Source organism: Poromitra crassiceps (genome assembly GCF_964638095.1).
Source record: "Poromitra crassiceps genome assembly, chromosome: 3".
Classification (NCBI taxonomy): Eukaryota; Metazoa; Chordata; class Actinopteri; order Beryciformes; family Melamphaidae; genus Poromitra; species Poromitra crassiceps.
This window is the reverse complement of record NC_139625.1, coordinates 40,528,748-40,544,909: the sequence shown is the minus strand read 5'-3', so window position 1 is coordinate 40,544,909 and position 16,162 is coordinate 40,528,748. Positions and strand designations below refer to the sequence as shown.

Below are 16,162 nucleotides of genomic sequence, written 5' to 3'. Positions count from 1 at the left end.
TCAGGATGACTGCATCAGGCCTGTCAGCCGCTTGCCCGTCAATGACTTTCCCTGTAGGTCAATCAAGATGAAAACACATTACTGGAGTTAGATGATGAACTTACATACAAATACAACATAAATCCCACCAAATCTCTACCAGCCTCTAAACTCACATACACATACAACATAAATCCCACAGAATCTCTACCAGCCTCTAAACACAGGAGCTTTTTAATCTGGAATGCTTGATTTGTAACATGACTGTCATTTGATTTTCTTCACAATGACACATCCTATCACAGCTACAGTGGACCATAGTAGAGTGTAATATGGTTGCATTTTGCAAGAGCAAGCCATTGTGGTTTGTGATGTGGGCAGCCCCAGCTTCAGATGACTTACCACGCTGCGGGTGAACTTCTCCAAGGAGGTGCGGCGGCCCTGTTCAGTGTCTGCAGCTGACTGCTGTTTGGAGGTGGAGGTGGGGGTGGGAGTTCGTGGGGATAGGTAGGAGAGGGGGGTGGGTAGAGGAGGGGATGCAGGGTGAGGGTTTGGGTTCAGGTCAGGGTACCAATGGGGTTGGGCCAAACAGGTAGTGAGGAAAAGGGACGAGGCAGTGCAAACATGAGAGCCAGGGACAATGTGAAGGTTGCAGTTTGGAAAATGGAATGAAATGGGTGACAGGCCAGCAGGAGGAGTAGTGTCCAAACAGGAAAGGGCAGAAAGGCTAGCATGAACAGAGGCAGCTGTGATTGGCTGAAAAGCTCCATATTACACAGACTGTTTGCTTTGCTGAGCAAACCACATAGCTACTCTAGGTATGAGTCAACAATGTTAATAATGGTAACTTCTCAATTCTGACTGTGTATAGCTATACATGTATATGAACCTGGAATATCTTAGATTAATAAGTACTGTAGTCTGTATATTGATTTATTTTTTTTGCTTTTTAAAACAGCAAAGAATCAAACACTTAAATGAAAGGAGAGAGATAAAGTCATGTAAAGAGTGTGATGAGGGTGTGTGAGTGCAGCTCACCTTCTTTCTGGCTAACAGGAGGTCTTGGTATGTAAAGAGTGAGATGAGGGTGTGTGAGTGCAGCTCACCTTCTTTCTGGCTAACAGGAGGTCTTGGTAGATGTTGGATCGCACGAAGCGTGCATAGCTGTCCCTCTTCATGAGCTTGAATATGTGCTCCTGGAATAGAAGACAAAGCGGTGAGTAGCCAGCCTGGGGGTTACACATGAGAAAAGGGAATAAAGAGGAAACGTAAAGAAAACAGCACAACACAACACAAAACAACACAACACAACACAAGCCCACTTTGAACCTGAGGAATCTGCGGTGAACCGAGCGTGCAACCTATTCACGGACATCACGCGCCTCATTAGGCCCTGGCAACAACACTACCCTATTCCTCTGCTCTCCTCTCACTTTCCATTTGTCCATCCCATCTCAGTCACTGCTGTAACATGAGCGAGGTGGAAGGGTTCCATGTTTCTGCCAGCGAGCGGATGAGTGAGATAATAAATGGCTGTCAGTGTGTGTTATCAACAGGGAAGTGGTAGAGCGTAAACACACGTAAAAACTCAACCCTTGTGTCCTACTAGTCCATCTGATGGATATTTCCTACAGTCGCGTATGGGCCGTTTCGACATTTTTTGAGTAAATGGTCTGAAATTAAGGCTAGGTATTTTTGGGGGGGTATTTGACAAAAATCAATCATATCTATCATCTTTCTACGATCCTAAGACCTTGTTTCAAAAGGACTCCTCAATTTACTGTTAGTCCATCTGATGGACCCATTGACTTCCATTGAAAACACTCTATTGGTACTCCCAGCAAATTTTTACAAAATTAATTTATTTCATTTGTTTCAGCGGGCATCCTGGACCAAATACCTTGAAATTTGACCTTAATATCTAACCTTGGACTTGGTAGAAAATTTGGGGGAGTTACATGGTCTCAAAGTCCATTGCATAGTTGTCCCATTGGTTTCAATGTTAATTTTGCACAAAAAGAACTTTTTTGTTTTGACTTCCAGCAAATTTTTCAAAAAATCATTATTTCCTTGATGTTACACATCTCACCTTGACTCAAGCGGTTAAAATTGTAGTTTCTACTGTGTTTGCCTATTTCCCCATATTCCCCCAGTTTTGGCATAGCAATCAATTCCATACAGTTCACATGAAATGTAAAAAAAACTGATTCCTATGCCAAAGATGGGAAAATATTAGAAAACTGAATTTGACAGTCCACACTACTGATTTGAAGCCTTTAGACCAGGATGGATGCTGGACTAAAGCTTGTTTGTGTGTTTTGGGGGAAATGGCTGGTAGTCCAAAACATGCGCTTTTTGGATTTTTGGCTCAAAATATGAAAAAATACTATTTTTACAAAAAATCACAAAAAATACAAAAACCCACTGATGATGTCACAATGTTTGTGAAATCATCAGTAATGTCATCAGTGACATATTATTGACCAAAAATCATCTCATGACATCACTGATGATGTCATAGGCTAGTGATGTCATAGGTATTGTGACATCATTCCTGCCAATCTTTGACACTAGGCATCTTGCAGTGGTGACTTTTGTAAAACACCCCAACCTGCCCATAATATCAGACCCAAATCCAGTTTGTCTTTATGGAAAGGAAAAAAAAATCACTTTTTTTTTTTACTGTACTTACTGTACACTGGCATTTGAGGGGTTAAAATTCGAATAGGTATGAAATGTTGGTATGAGGTATTAGGGAAGAAGTTACCAATGAATTATAAACAGTCAAAAATTTAAAAATTTAAATTAATATTTATAAATTAGTACAGTATTCCCGTTAAGGTCCATCAGATGGACTAACAGTAAATTGAGGATTATTCGTAATTAGGACACAGGGATACGGCAACATTTTTAGAGTTTTATTTGCCGTATTGCCGAAACTAGAATGTACATGGCTTTATTTTCCATCTGCGTGTAGGACAAACTGTGGTAGAGCCCTCACTGCCAATAGTTTAGCGCTGCAATGGCAGTCTATGGAATATTGGCCTACTCCCGTTCAGTCGCCCAAAATGCACATTCCAACAGCGCCAGAAACACTGACATGTACATGTTGTGACTCGTGTACTCACCACGTGATGAAATAATAATCCAAAGTTACGTGAAACGGTCATTTTCGTAGTAAATCCACACACCGAGAACTAAACAAAGAGTAACCGAACTAACAAGAGTATTACCAAAGTTCATGGCAAACTTCCTCGTTTGCCATGTGGCGCATGCGCTGTGTGCAGCATGGTGTGCAGTCATCAGTACAGTGCATGCACACTGCACACAGCGCATGCGCCTCATGGCAAATTACGAAGGAACTTCGGTAATACTCTTTTTTTTTTTTTTTCCCAGATTTTTTATCCCATTTTTATCCCCCATTAGTGCTAGTTTAATTTATTTATCCTGGTTGCTACTCCACCCTCTGCCGATCTGGGGAGAGCCAAAACTGGCTCCATGCTTCCTCCGAGACATGGGCAGCCGCTTCTTTTCACCTGACAGAGGAAGCTTCACCGGTAGGACATAGCACGTGGGAGGTTCACGCTATTCCAACCAGTTCCCCTCGCTCTGAACAGGCGCCCTTAACGACCAGAGGAGGAACCACATTAGCAACCAGGATATTGCATGTTTTGGTGAAGGGGGTTCCTATATGAAGGAAACCCCTGGGAGGCACGGGGAGAACATGCAAACTCCACACAGAAAGGCCCTTTTTGACGAGCCCACCCGGGCGGTGGGCACTCGAGGACATGCGGACGGGCACACATTCCTTCAGTGTTCACAGCATCCCAGGTGGGAATCGAACCCAGGACCTTCGAGCTGTGAGGCGACAGCGCTTACCACTGCACCACCGTACCCCCCTTTGGTAATACTCTTGTTAGTTCAGTTACTCTTTGTTTAGTTCTCAGTGTGGATTTACTACGAAAATGACAGTTTCATGTAACTTTTGGAATATTATTTCATCGTGTGGTGACTACATGAGTCACAACTCACAACATGTACATGTGAGTGTTTCTGGCGCTGTTGGAATGTGTATTTTGGGCGACTAAACGGGTGTAGGCAAAAATACCATAGACTGCCATTGTAGTGCCAAGCTATTAGCAGTGAGGGCTCTACCACAGTTTGTACTGCACGCAGATTGAAAATAAAGCCATGTACGTTCTAGTTTTAAAATTGGCAAATTCATGTAAGGTATATGAGGATAGGGCTGTAGAGAGATGTTGGTTGCGTCTCTGTGTGCGTGTCTATCATGGTGTTTGTGCAGGTCTGGAGGCACAGGTGTGTGCCCATGTGTATGGGACATTTGAATCTCACTGATGACACATCTGTGCCTACCTGAGCGTCCTCAAAGCTGTATCGTCCCGGGTCTTTGAGGTTCTGGCTGGTGCGCTCGTAGCTGTGGGAGTCCAGGTTGATGGAGCTTGGTGCTCCCTCGGCCAGGAACTCCTGCCAGATCTCCTGGGCCCTGGAGGCCACTTCGTGAAGTGGGCGTCGCTTCAGATCCTGCACCGCCAACCAGAACCTGGGCACAGATGATAGTTGAGTGACTAAGTCCCCCACTTCTCTGGAGCCACATCTGTGCCCTTGATTCCTGTCAGAGCTTTCTCACCTGTGTGTGACTCCCCTACTCTCTCTACCGTTCTACTTTCCTACTAAATAAAGAATGGAAATGCTGGAGCTTCTGCATAGTGTAGAGGTAAGAAGAATGAAAATGCTAAAGGTGAGTGCACTGCCCTAAGAAAGTGAAAATTTCTCAAAGGATGTGAGATGAAATTGTTCACAGCACTGCGGAGAGGACTATGGTACCTTAACTCATTGAGTGCCAGCCACTTTTGGAGAACGGACGCTCCCAGTGCCAGAGTTTCAGAGCGTTTTCAGTGATTTCTCGAGGCCCACAGAATATTGTGTGATATTACTATGTAAACACCGAACACGCACAAAGAACGATGAGACTCTATTGTATCAGCAGCAAAAAAAAGTTTATTGATATCATTTTCCGTTCTTTAGTTATCAGCCGGAGAAGATAGGTCAAAAACAGCAAAAACAGGCGTTTCCATCTAGAAGCTGAGATATTCAGCCTTTTGTGAAATGAAGCATTTCAAGCAAATCACTGACTCTGAAGCTAATATTTTCTGACCTGAAACATCTGAACAGTAATTTCCTTCAATATAACAGTACCCCCACCCCCCTCTACTGCAAACTCCTCCTCCGTGGGTGTGTCTCTGGTGGCTCTGCTCGCTCTGCTGCTTGTCAGGCGAGTCTCTGCTGCTTGCGGATCCACGTTCGGATGGCGGCCGCTCGTCGGGGGAGTCTGGATCGGGCTCGCTCGTTTCTGGGGTTTCGGTTGTGAGCTGGGATGAAGCTGCGTCCGATTCTGGGCTTTCTGGGCTTTCTGCTGCGCGTTTCAAATGGCCCAATTCCACCGCAGCTAGTAGCGCGGACCCGCTCCGCTCGACTCGATAAATGGTCTCATCCCACCGGTAAAACCCGGCCCAGCCCGGTTAGATTTGAGGCTGAGCCGTGCTACTTTTGGTCCCTGCCTCGTCGGGGTTCTATTCTGCGAACCCGGGTTCATACGGTGACGTGAAAACATTGTAGACGACTGATTGGTCAGGCAGAATCGTGTTTACTGTCTATCCTACTGACTGTCAATGCAGCGCTGCATACCAGTTTAGTGGGGGCTTACCTTCTCTTATATTATGTTATTTCCATCAGTCTTCTTTTGTGTTGCTGCCTTCGGCGCTGGTGAAATAAAATCGATCTCCTTGCTCAGCTTTAACATGCGCTCCTCGGGAAGCCCTTTGTAGTTGCCTCCGCTAGGCCGCAGGCGAAGCCGTGGGTCTTGCCTGTTGAGCTGCCGCTGGGGTTCTCCTCGTAGCGCCTCTCCCGTCCCCGCGCAGTGCATGCATGTGAGTTTGAGTAACAACAAAGTGATATCCATTCTCCTAGCCGATTGTCACATTTGCCCATGTACACTGTAGGTCATTTAGAGGCACCAGTATTTCATAATCAGTTTAAAAGTTCTGTGTATTGATTTAATTTTAACGTTATACTTATAGCCTACTTCGGCAATGGGCGGAGGGCAGATATGTGGTCCCATTGACGACCAGGTGTGGGCGGAGGCAAGTAAACTTGCTATGGAAACAGAGTCTATATCAAGTAGAGCCGAGTAATACCAGATAGAGTGGAGCTGTACTGTGCTGTTATATGTGGTGGAAATGAGCCAAAAGTGTGCTGCACCCAGAGTCTATTTTCGGAGCCCCCCACCGTTGTGCGCCGGCTCCCAGCGCGACAGCGAAAAGCCAAACCATTCTCATGAGAATGGTTTCATCACGGCTTTTTCTGCTGTTTTTACTCAACTTTCTCTAATCTGGAGAGCACTGTCGCCACCGAATGGGTCGGTAAAATAGGTTATACACATTCAACATGCCCCAAAATTTTACAGGAGATGTATTAGGCATTGATCCACGTCCCACCGTCAAAAAACGCAATTGTCGACAATCGTCGTCATTGGCACTCTACGTTAGTATTCGAATTGACGACGATTGTTGTCATTGGCACTCAATGAGTTAATAGACACTACTGAGTCAGACACAGCAGGCTCAGTCTCACCGTAGGTTCTCCGAGCTGAACTCCGACTCCAGGAACTTGAGGAACTGGTCCCGTCCCACCGGGTCCTTCAGCGCCTCCTCCAGAGAGAAGCCCCACTTCTTCACACGCTGCTGGCTGGGCTCACGGCTGCTCACAACAGAGTAGAATAGAATCAATGGCTCGTTGTTTACTGGATGTTTTCCCCTCATACAAATTGGAGTGAACAGTGAGGCCAGCGAGTTAGCATGCAGTCAAACTTTGATTGTGCCATCATTACTTTACATTTGAGATGAGATCCAAACAGACCGAGGTCAACGGCAGCTAGTTTATCACCCGAGGCCTGTACAATCTACCTGACTTCAGCGTCAGGTGGCTCCTGAACTCTCCACCCGCATCCTGACATGACCTCACCTTGCCTCCATGTCCCAGAAAGAGGTGTCATCACTGATCCAGGGGTTGGAGGGTTCGGTGGCTGCCACAAACGGGTCATATTCCACAAACTGCTCCGTGTAGCCCATCAGACTGTCGGCCACTTTGGACACCTTCATGCAGTGTCTGTCCAGCTGGATGTTCAAGAAGGAGATCTGATGGAGAGAGAGCAAGAGTAATGAGAAAGCTAAACAAGGAAATGCCTCATTAGTCAGTGTCGTGGACTGTCATTATGATGGATGGAGAGGTAGACCGGTGGTAATGACCTATGGAGAGTGCTCTCATGCCATGAGTTACCTCCTTCTCAACGTCCTCTTTGGTGGCCTTCCTGGTGGGCTGCGAGGTGATATGGGCCGGACTCGGCTGGCTCTGACTGTCGTCTGGTACTCCGTACACTGACTGGAGCGGGGGAGGAAGTGTGACATGTTGAACCTAACTTTGCTTTCATGTTATGATGCTGTTACTGTACATCTCTAATATACTGTGTGTGTGTGTGTGTGTGTGTGTGTGTGTGTGTGTGTGTGTGTGTGTGTGTGTGTGTGTGTGTGTGTGTGTGTGTGTGTGTGGCAAGTTAAGTTGATTTGTATAGCCCTAATTCACAAGCATGTCTCAGAGGACTTCACAGAGAATATGTCTAGCTAAATCTAGCTGACACAACAATAACAATTACAGTAGTAATAATAACAACATGATTGAACAATCATATGATAGAGAGAGACAGAGAGAAAGGGAGAAAGGGGGAGGTAATGTGGGGGAGGAGATAACAGGGAAAGGGAAGAGGTGGGGAGGGAACAGGGGAATGTGGGGGAGGGGAGAGCAGGGAAAGGGAGGAGGTGGGGAGGCAGCAGGGGAGGGAGAGTGGGGGGGGTGTGGGGGAAGAGAGAGCAGGGAAAGGGTGGAGGTGGGGAGGGAGCAGGGGAAGGGGGGGAAGAGGAGAGAGAGCAGAACAGGTAGAATATACTGTGGCTGGGTGATATGGTCATGAATAGTCACAAGGGACAATGAAAACGGAATGTGGGGGAGGAGAGAGCAGGGAAAGGGATGGGAAGGGAAGGGAACAGGGAAAGTGGGGTAGGAGCAGGGAAAGGGAGGAGGTGGGGAGGGAACAGGGAAAGTGGGGTAGGAGCAGGGAAAGGGAGGAGGTGGGGAGGGAGCAGGGAAAGATGAGACAGAGCAGAACAGGTAGAATATACTGTGGCTGGGCATTATGGTCATGAATAGTCACAAGGGACAGTACAAACATGGAACAGGGGAATGTCAGGGAGGAGAGAGCAGGGAAAGGGAGGAGGTGGGGAGGGAGCAGGGGAGGGAGAGGGGGGTGTGGGGGAGGAGGGAGCAGGGAAAGGAAGGAGGTGGGGAACAGGGAATGTGGGGTAGGAGAGAGCAGGGAAAGGGAGGAGGTGGGGAGGGAGCAGGGGAAGGGGGGAAGAGGAGAGCAGAACAGATAGAATATACTATGGCTGGGCGATATCGTTATGAATAGTCACAGGGGACAGTAACATTTTGCAATCAGGTTATGTATTTTACTTATCAGGCGAAAAGAGCCACTGAATAAGTAAGAAACGAATTGACATTTATCACCCAGCTCCAGGGCGTACAGCAGCTACTCCACCTGGCCATCTCGCTGCAGCGGCCGAGGTAGCAGCGGCACACTGGAACCAGCAGCAGAGCGGTCAGGCCAAATGAGCAGCAGCTCAGACAATCTGACTACTCTAGCCACTAACCAGAACTAACTAGCACACAAGGGGCCCTATCTTCGTACAGGCGATATCCCCTATTAGCGCTTGCGCACCTGTTTGCGCGTGCCTTAAAGCAGGGAAGATTGCAGTCCCATGTCCAGGTGCGCCAGATTTTGTTGACTGGGGTGGGACAATAGAAACGTGTTTGCATCAGGTAAACGGCGGAGACAAAAGAAAAGATTGGAGGATTTACAGTGGACTCAATTAAAACTCGACTCGTGCCGAGGCTTGTGCCAGATCGGCTGTGATGCCAACGACCCTCCGGGTTATAGCAGGTGAAGGTGAATAGCCTATTGCAAGTAGGCTACAATGTACAAGTTTTCTCAATTAATTTACCATAACCCCTCCTTGCAATGTGATAAAAGTTTATCAGTGAATTATAGTTGATTGCCTCACCGAATAATCTGCTGGTTACCCAATTTTAGAAGCAGAATTTGATGTCCTGGGGTGGCACGTCTGTGCGGAATGACGTTTCTGCGCTGTGCTGCGATTATGGTGTGCTCCAGCGCAGAGAGGTATTTCGCGCATAAGAGGTCCTTTTCAAAGCTCTTAGCGCAAAGTAATTGCACGCTGCTGACAATAAGATAATGCCATCTATCCCCACATTTTAGCACTGAAACACCTGCTTTGGCATGTGGCACGCCTATGCCCAGTACAATTATAACAGGCATGCGCTTGTGCCCGCCCCCAATTTGCATTGCGCACGGCGTTAAACGAGCGCAAATGCTAAATTACTGCTTTAGGGAACATAGGGCCCAAGGAATCTAGCTAATCTACAGCCTAGTCTGCCCTGTCCTACTCTACTCTAGTCTGATTTTAGCCTGAACACTATAACACCCCAGTTCAGAGGATTCCAAAGTGGGAGGTGGGCCTCCCAAGGGGGGCTCAAACAGTTTGAGGGGAGGCTCAGTGAGTGAATTATTTTACTTATTTCAGTTATAGTTCATTTAATAATTTGAAAAGAGTGAAGGCAACTTTTTCATGGAGCTTTGTCCATGCTATTTCTGAGAGAAGGCCCCTGGTCTCACACTCTGAGAGAAGGCCCCTGGTCTCAGACTTTGAATACTCTTATTCAATAATCTCTCACTCTTATTCAATAATTTGAATAAGAGTGAAGGGAACTTTTCATTTAGCTTTTTCCATGCTGTTTCTGGTCCATGGTCTCAGACTTTGGAATCCTCTGGTCTACAGCCTACAGTTAGGCTGTAGCTAATCTATAGCCTAACCTAAGCTATTCTGACCTACCGGCATCCCTTGACCAGTGATGGAGAGCACAGATGTCCCCCACCCTGGCCCCCGCCCCCACACACGTAAGGCGTGAGAGAGAAAGCCAGGCCGGGACACACCGGAGCCCCCCTCCACACCCAGTGCACGCAAGGAAATCTTTCTACCCATGGAATTATATCGCCAGGATTGCCTCAGTGACTGGCTGAGGAGGAAACTTGTGAGGTCCGATGTACCGTAGGGGCCCAACTATGGACCCCAGCTGGGGACCCCCCTCTGGGATAGGCCGAGAGGATGCTGGGATAAACATTTTACAGAGTTTCAGATATAGATTTTTTTTTTTTACAAAATAACAAAGTTGAAAATGTAAATAAGAAAGAGTCCAAAAAAGAAATAAGAGTGTGTGTGTGTGTGTGTGTGTGTGTGTGTGTGTGTGTGTGTGTGTGTGTGTGTGTGTGTGTGTGTGTGTCTCTCTCTCTCTCTCTCTCTCTCTCTCTCTCTCTCTCTCTCTATATATATATATATATATACAGTATATACACACACACACACACACACACACACACACACACACACAGACACACACACACACACACACACACACACACACACACACACACTATATCTTGCTCCCTCTCTCTATATATATATTATGTTGTCATCAGTGATGTCATAAATTGTGACATCTTCAGTGATGTCCGAGGCATTGTGACATCACACACACACAAACACACACAAGAGACAGACAGACAGACAGACAGACAGACAGACAGACACACACACACACACACACACACACACACACACACACACACACACACACACATACACACACACACACACACACACACACACACACACACACACACACACACACACACACACACACACACACACACACACACACACACACACAAAGTCCCAGTGATGATGTCATCAGTGATGTAAAAATTGTGACATCATCAGTGATGTCAGAGGCATTGTGACATCATCAGTGATGTCATAAGAGGTTGTGATGTCATCAGTGATGTCATAAGAGTCCCAATGATGATGTCATCAGTGATGTCATAAGAGCAAAATCAAGTCCCAGGGGCAGACACTGAAAGAAGTGGGAGTCTGGCTTCAGAACCCCGTCTTCAGCCATGGACAGCTGTATGTTGCCAGCTCCATGACAGGTGATCCAGCATCCCTGAAGTATGCCATCAAGGAGCATCCAGATGCACAAAACCGATATATTTAATCTGTCCTGAAAACAAAACTGTTATATATCATAACAGTAGTCTGGTCTGCCATCTTACCTTTTTTACCCTGTGTGGATTCCGCTCTCTTCGGCACTTACGGATGTCCATTTCTGTTGTGTTGACACAGCCTGGCTGTGAGAGGAAGAGTGGGAGAGAGAGAGGGAGAGACAGAGGGAGAGAGAGAGGGAGATTGAGAGAGAGAATGTGAGTGTTTCTGGGTCAGATAACTGTCTTTCTGCAGCATGTGCTGTCTCCGCCTGCCTTGGTCACACAATGCAATGCTGTTTCCCTATTCAGCACTGCCACAGTGACAAAGGCTGCTATGAAACTGACTGGCACCAAATCTGATTCTGCTACCAACAACAAAACAAACTGCTGAGCTCAACCCGCCCAGTTCCAACTCACCACTGGGCGATGGACATCCCAGAATGCCCTCTCCTGGCTGTCCAGGATCTTCCTCTCCGCCTTGTCTTTCTTTCTGTCGATTCTAGGAAAAGACGTCAAGTAAAACTTTCATTTGCAAAGTTTTGACATGTGCAACTCTCTCTCTCACACACACACTCTCTCTCTCTCCCTCTCTCTCTCTCTCTCTCTCTGAGCCCAGAGACCTCACCTGTGGGGTCCCCCAAGGAAGCATAATTGGTCCTTTATTATTTTTACTGTACATTAATGACATGGAATCAACCTGCTCATGTCCTTTATTTCTGTACCCAGATGATTCCGCCTTGTTTGTAACCGGAGAGTGCTTACAATCAGTTAGATTATCTCTTAGCAAAGAGCTTCATAATGTAAGCACATGGTTATGCAACAATCAACTTTCCCTGCACTTAAGCTGTGTTCACACCAAGATATTTATTTTTCTCTCTTTCGCTCGATTCAACCCTTTGGAATCGCTCTGTCGCTGTGTTTAAATCGCTCGTCAACAGGCACAAGAATTGACGGACATTTGGGGGCTATAACGTTACGCAATGTGATGATGTTTCTCCACTACGAGCCACCGTGGTTGTTTATAAGCTAAGCCTATCAGCGTACTCCTAACGCGAGCTCTATACCGGTAGTACAGACTTCACTTCATGTCAGCTGTCAGCCTGTCAATCAGCTGTCAATGCGGTTTGTTGCCACACAATAAACTAGCGGTTTGTTCCAAGCCAGTGTGATCCTTGACTCACTCTCACACGACAGCCAATCAGCGTTAAACAGCGAGCGACTGATGCCAGCGAAATTTAGCTCGAGTTGGGATATTTCATCTCGGGCGACGAGCAAATTTTTGCCCTATCGCTCTGTCTCTGTCGCTCAGACGCACTGCGATTTTTCTCCCGGGCGAATATACGCTCAATCGCTCGTTTGCATTGACTTTGTATGTAAACTCGATGCCAGCGAAAAACTTTAATAGGTCACCTTTAGGAAAATCTGAATGTATTGTTTTTGGTTCAAAGTATAAATTAAGGGACCAACCCAGTTTTTCGCTGGAATGTAATGGTACCAAGCTACAGGAAAAATGTTGTGTAACGCAGAGACGGCTGGTATCAATGGGCTAGGGGGGCTAAGCCCCCCCTATCATTTCCAATAAAATGAGAAAAGTATTATTATTATTTATTCTTTACATACATTATATCAAACTTAGAATTGGTTGTTTATGTTGGTGTAACCTATAGAGCAGCAACAGCGCCATCTGTAGTCACAAGAAAATCAGCAAATTGGGCTAGCTTTGTCCAGCCCATTGACAGTACATAATATCTGGACCACCTTAGCTATATGTTTTTGACACGGCAAAATGAAGCTCACTTCCCGATATTGTTTGATTTCGTTTGATTGGATGAATGGATTTTCCTGTTGCATTGTGGGAAATCTGTTCAAACCTGGAGCCGGGAAAACAGGAAAGGGCGTGAGCGTGGACGGGACTCGGGGAAGGGTTTCCGGTTTCCTCCGCCACGGCATCCATCTTGTTCATGTTATTTTCCCTGCTAGCCGTTAGCTTGGCTAACAAATGTTGTTAACGTTAGTTAATTTTACTAAAAATAATGCATTTGACCATCATTTCAAGTAGAATGATAGCACCCAAGCAAGAATATTTCAAGTGTTTCAAGTGCTTTACTGAAATATTTGGACCATATAATGATAATACAATTATCTCAACCTTAAAAGGTTACATATAGGTGCCAAAAAGCCATAAAATCACATCAAAGAACAAAGAAAAACAACAACTATAATTCAAGTTTAAACAGTAAGTGTGCAGCTGTAGCATTTATAAAAAAAAAATGTTTTTTTTTTTTTTTTTAACTTTTCAACTGAGTATGCAGACAAATAAGGGTGCAATGCATGCTTTTGCACCCCCGTAGAACCGGGCCTGCCAGGCCGCGAAGAAAAATGTGCCTTTTTTGCATGTTTGAATCGGTTTTAGCCATATTTAGTGGAATATCTCATTTTAAACACACCAATGTTATTGTCTATTGATTGAATTCCTCTCAGACTCACACCACTGACTTTATTAAATAAAGTCATTTTAAGTCACAACTGTAAAATAGCCCCTATAAAATAGCCCCTATATCCAAAAACACAATTTGTCACTCATTGAGCCAAGTAATATTATGTCCAAGAAAGACTACAGTGAAGCCACTTTACAGACAAGCTTGTTCTGAAGAAGAAAAATAAAAACACAGGTTGCCAGCCAGGTGGCCTGGCCTGAAAAAAAAAAAAAAAAAAAAAAAAAAAAAAAAAAAAAAATTTGATGGGCCCCCCTGACGAGTGGGCCCGTGGCGGCCGCACCCTCTGCCCCGGCGTACGCTCCGCTACTGGGCTATCCTCTATCCTGTCCTGAACATGTCAATGTCCTCTATCCTGTCCTAACCATGTCAATGTCCTCTATCCTGTCCTAACCATGTCAATGGTCCTAACCAAATGACAAGTGGGATTAGTGCAGTGCTTACACACGCCATCCACCAGATGGAAGTCTTACAAAGAGATAGAAGTCAGGGTAGAACTGTGTGTATGCCAGAAATAAGTGTACATAAAGGAGTACTTGCTGTATTTGTGATTCTGCACTCAAAGCATGGCACAGAAGCAATGCATTGTTTATGAGAACAGCATCAGTCTAATGCGCATCTAACCCTGGAAACAGAAGCATTTTTTCCCCTCTCTCTTGGGTAAATAACACTCAAATCATGCATGTCGCCAAAGGTTAGTGTGTGTGTGTGTGTGTGTGTGTGTGTGTGTGTGTGTGTGTGTGTGTGTGAGATGTGTGTGTGTGTGTGTGTGTGTGTGTGTGTGTGTGTGTGTGTGTGTGTGTGTGTGTGTGTGTGTGTGTGTGTGTGTGTGTGTGTGTGTGTGTGTGCGTGCGTGTGTGTATATGTCGAGTGTGAATATATGAAAAGGTTTAATCCACAGTGCTCCCACATGTGCCAAGTTAGGGTGATATTGAGGTCATATGTTGATGTTTTCTGATTTACATGGAAGTTGTTTCCACTCACTTGACTTGTGCCTCAGCTTGCATGAAAATGAATTCCCACTTCCTGGCGAAAGCCCTCTGCAGCCGGGCGAGGTTCTCCTGCAACAGCCAATCAGCGTTAGACATTAAGGGGACAGGACACTTGAATTCAAGGCCTTCAGCTGAGCACATTAGTCTTCCGCCCAGATGAAATGTCATAACCTGAGATGATACTATGCCTCATTAACATGCCTTCCGCCCAGATGAAATATTATAACCTGAGAAGAGACTACGCCTCACTAACATGTCTTCCGCCCAGATGAAATGTCATAACCTAAGATGAGACTACGCCTCACTAACATGTCTTCCGCCCAGATGAAATGTCATAACCTAAGATGAGACTACGCCTCACTAACATGTCCTCGAACACAGTAGGCCTACTGTATGCATTTTAAAATTCATCAGCCACTGTATCAAATGTTTTCGTAACACTATTTGGATAGACATTAGTTGACATTCAACAATTCAACTCTTTCATTTTATCTGTAGATGTTGTTTTAAGAGCTTATTAATTTAGTTCAACAAAAAATTAAATAAAATTGAGATTCTGTTTTCTTCCCATTCCACACACCTGCACCTAGTGTATGTGTAGGGTTGGCCATCGAAACTCCAAGGGAATCAAAATTGTATGATCATATGATTATGACTTGTTATGAATTATGAATTGTGTAATGGTTTAAAAAAAAAAAAAATCTCTCTGTGAAATAAGCATGTGACCTGTTTTGACCCCGCCCCTCAAAGAATCTGAATCGAGAATTGTTAAGAACCGGAATCCATAAGCAGAATCGGAATCACAATCGTTAAAATCCAAACTATCCCCTACCCGAAATATATAGGTATGTTGATGAATTGTCACATGTGTACTCTATAATAAATAATATATACTCTATAATAAAGTGTTGCCAATGTTTCTCCTATTTCCAGGTACACCTTTTATTTATGGACTACTGAATGTTAAATTAAGTTAAAATTTGATTTCCATTATTATAAAAAAAAAATATATATATATATATACACCTACTTTTGAAACACTTGATACTTTTGAAACACTTCTGTAACATTAAAATAGACATGATCATTAGGGCATGTGTGCTCTATCAAGTAGCATACAGTGGTGAGCGACAGAGAGTGGATGATTTCTGACTCATACCTACAGTACATAGTGTGTGTGCACCAGTCCACACACAGCCCATGATAAGCATCAAATCAGTCAATGTTAAGTCTGCTTTGGGGGAAAGAAGGCTCAAATCAAGCTTCATAAAGCTCATATTCTGTAAGCTATCAAGCTTCATAAAGCTGATATTCTGTAAGCTGCATTATATACACATGAAAACTGTATACTAAATGCTGTGTCCTTAATAACACCACCGACAAGCATCTGTCAAAACACATGACCTCATTACAAAGAGAGAGAGAGAGAGAAAAAAAACAAGTAC

The 16,162-nt window shown here is 45.0% G+C and overlaps 1 protein-coding gene across 7 annotated transcripts in view; it reads right to left on the bottom strand.

Annotated features, from left to right (window-relative positions):
* The window catches only part of LOC310772696 (regulator of G-protein signaling 6-like), a gene marked incomplete at both ends in the record, with an annotated part of 71,578 nt that continues 55,416 nt past the window's right edge, over window positions 1–16,162 (bottom strand). Inside the window, 10 exons of one of the 7 annotated variants that reach the window (XM_083632566.1) lie at window positions 1–51; window positions 382–435; window positions 1,086–1,175; window positions 4,354–4,540; window positions 6,631–6,759; window positions 7,021–7,193; window positions 7,336–7,437; window positions 11,300–11,374; window positions 11,648–11,729; window positions 14,710–14,786. In XM_083632566.1, coding sequence (XP_083488692.1) covers window positions 1–51; window positions 382–435; window positions 1,086–1,175; window positions 4,354–4,540; window positions 6,631–6,759; window positions 7,021–7,193; window positions 7,336–7,437; window positions 11,300–11,374; window positions 11,648–11,729; window positions 14,710–14,786 — 1,020 coding nt within the window. Of the gene's footprint in view, window positions 52–381; window positions 445–1,085; window positions 1,176–4,353; window positions 4,541–6,630; window positions 6,760–7,020; window positions 7,194–7,335; window positions 7,438–11,299; window positions 11,375–11,647; window positions 11,730–14,709; window positions 14,787–16,162 lie in introns of all 7 variants that reach the window. The other 6 variants (XM_083632563.1, XM_083632564.1, XM_083632565.1 and 3 more) reach the window with 6 other exon arrangements.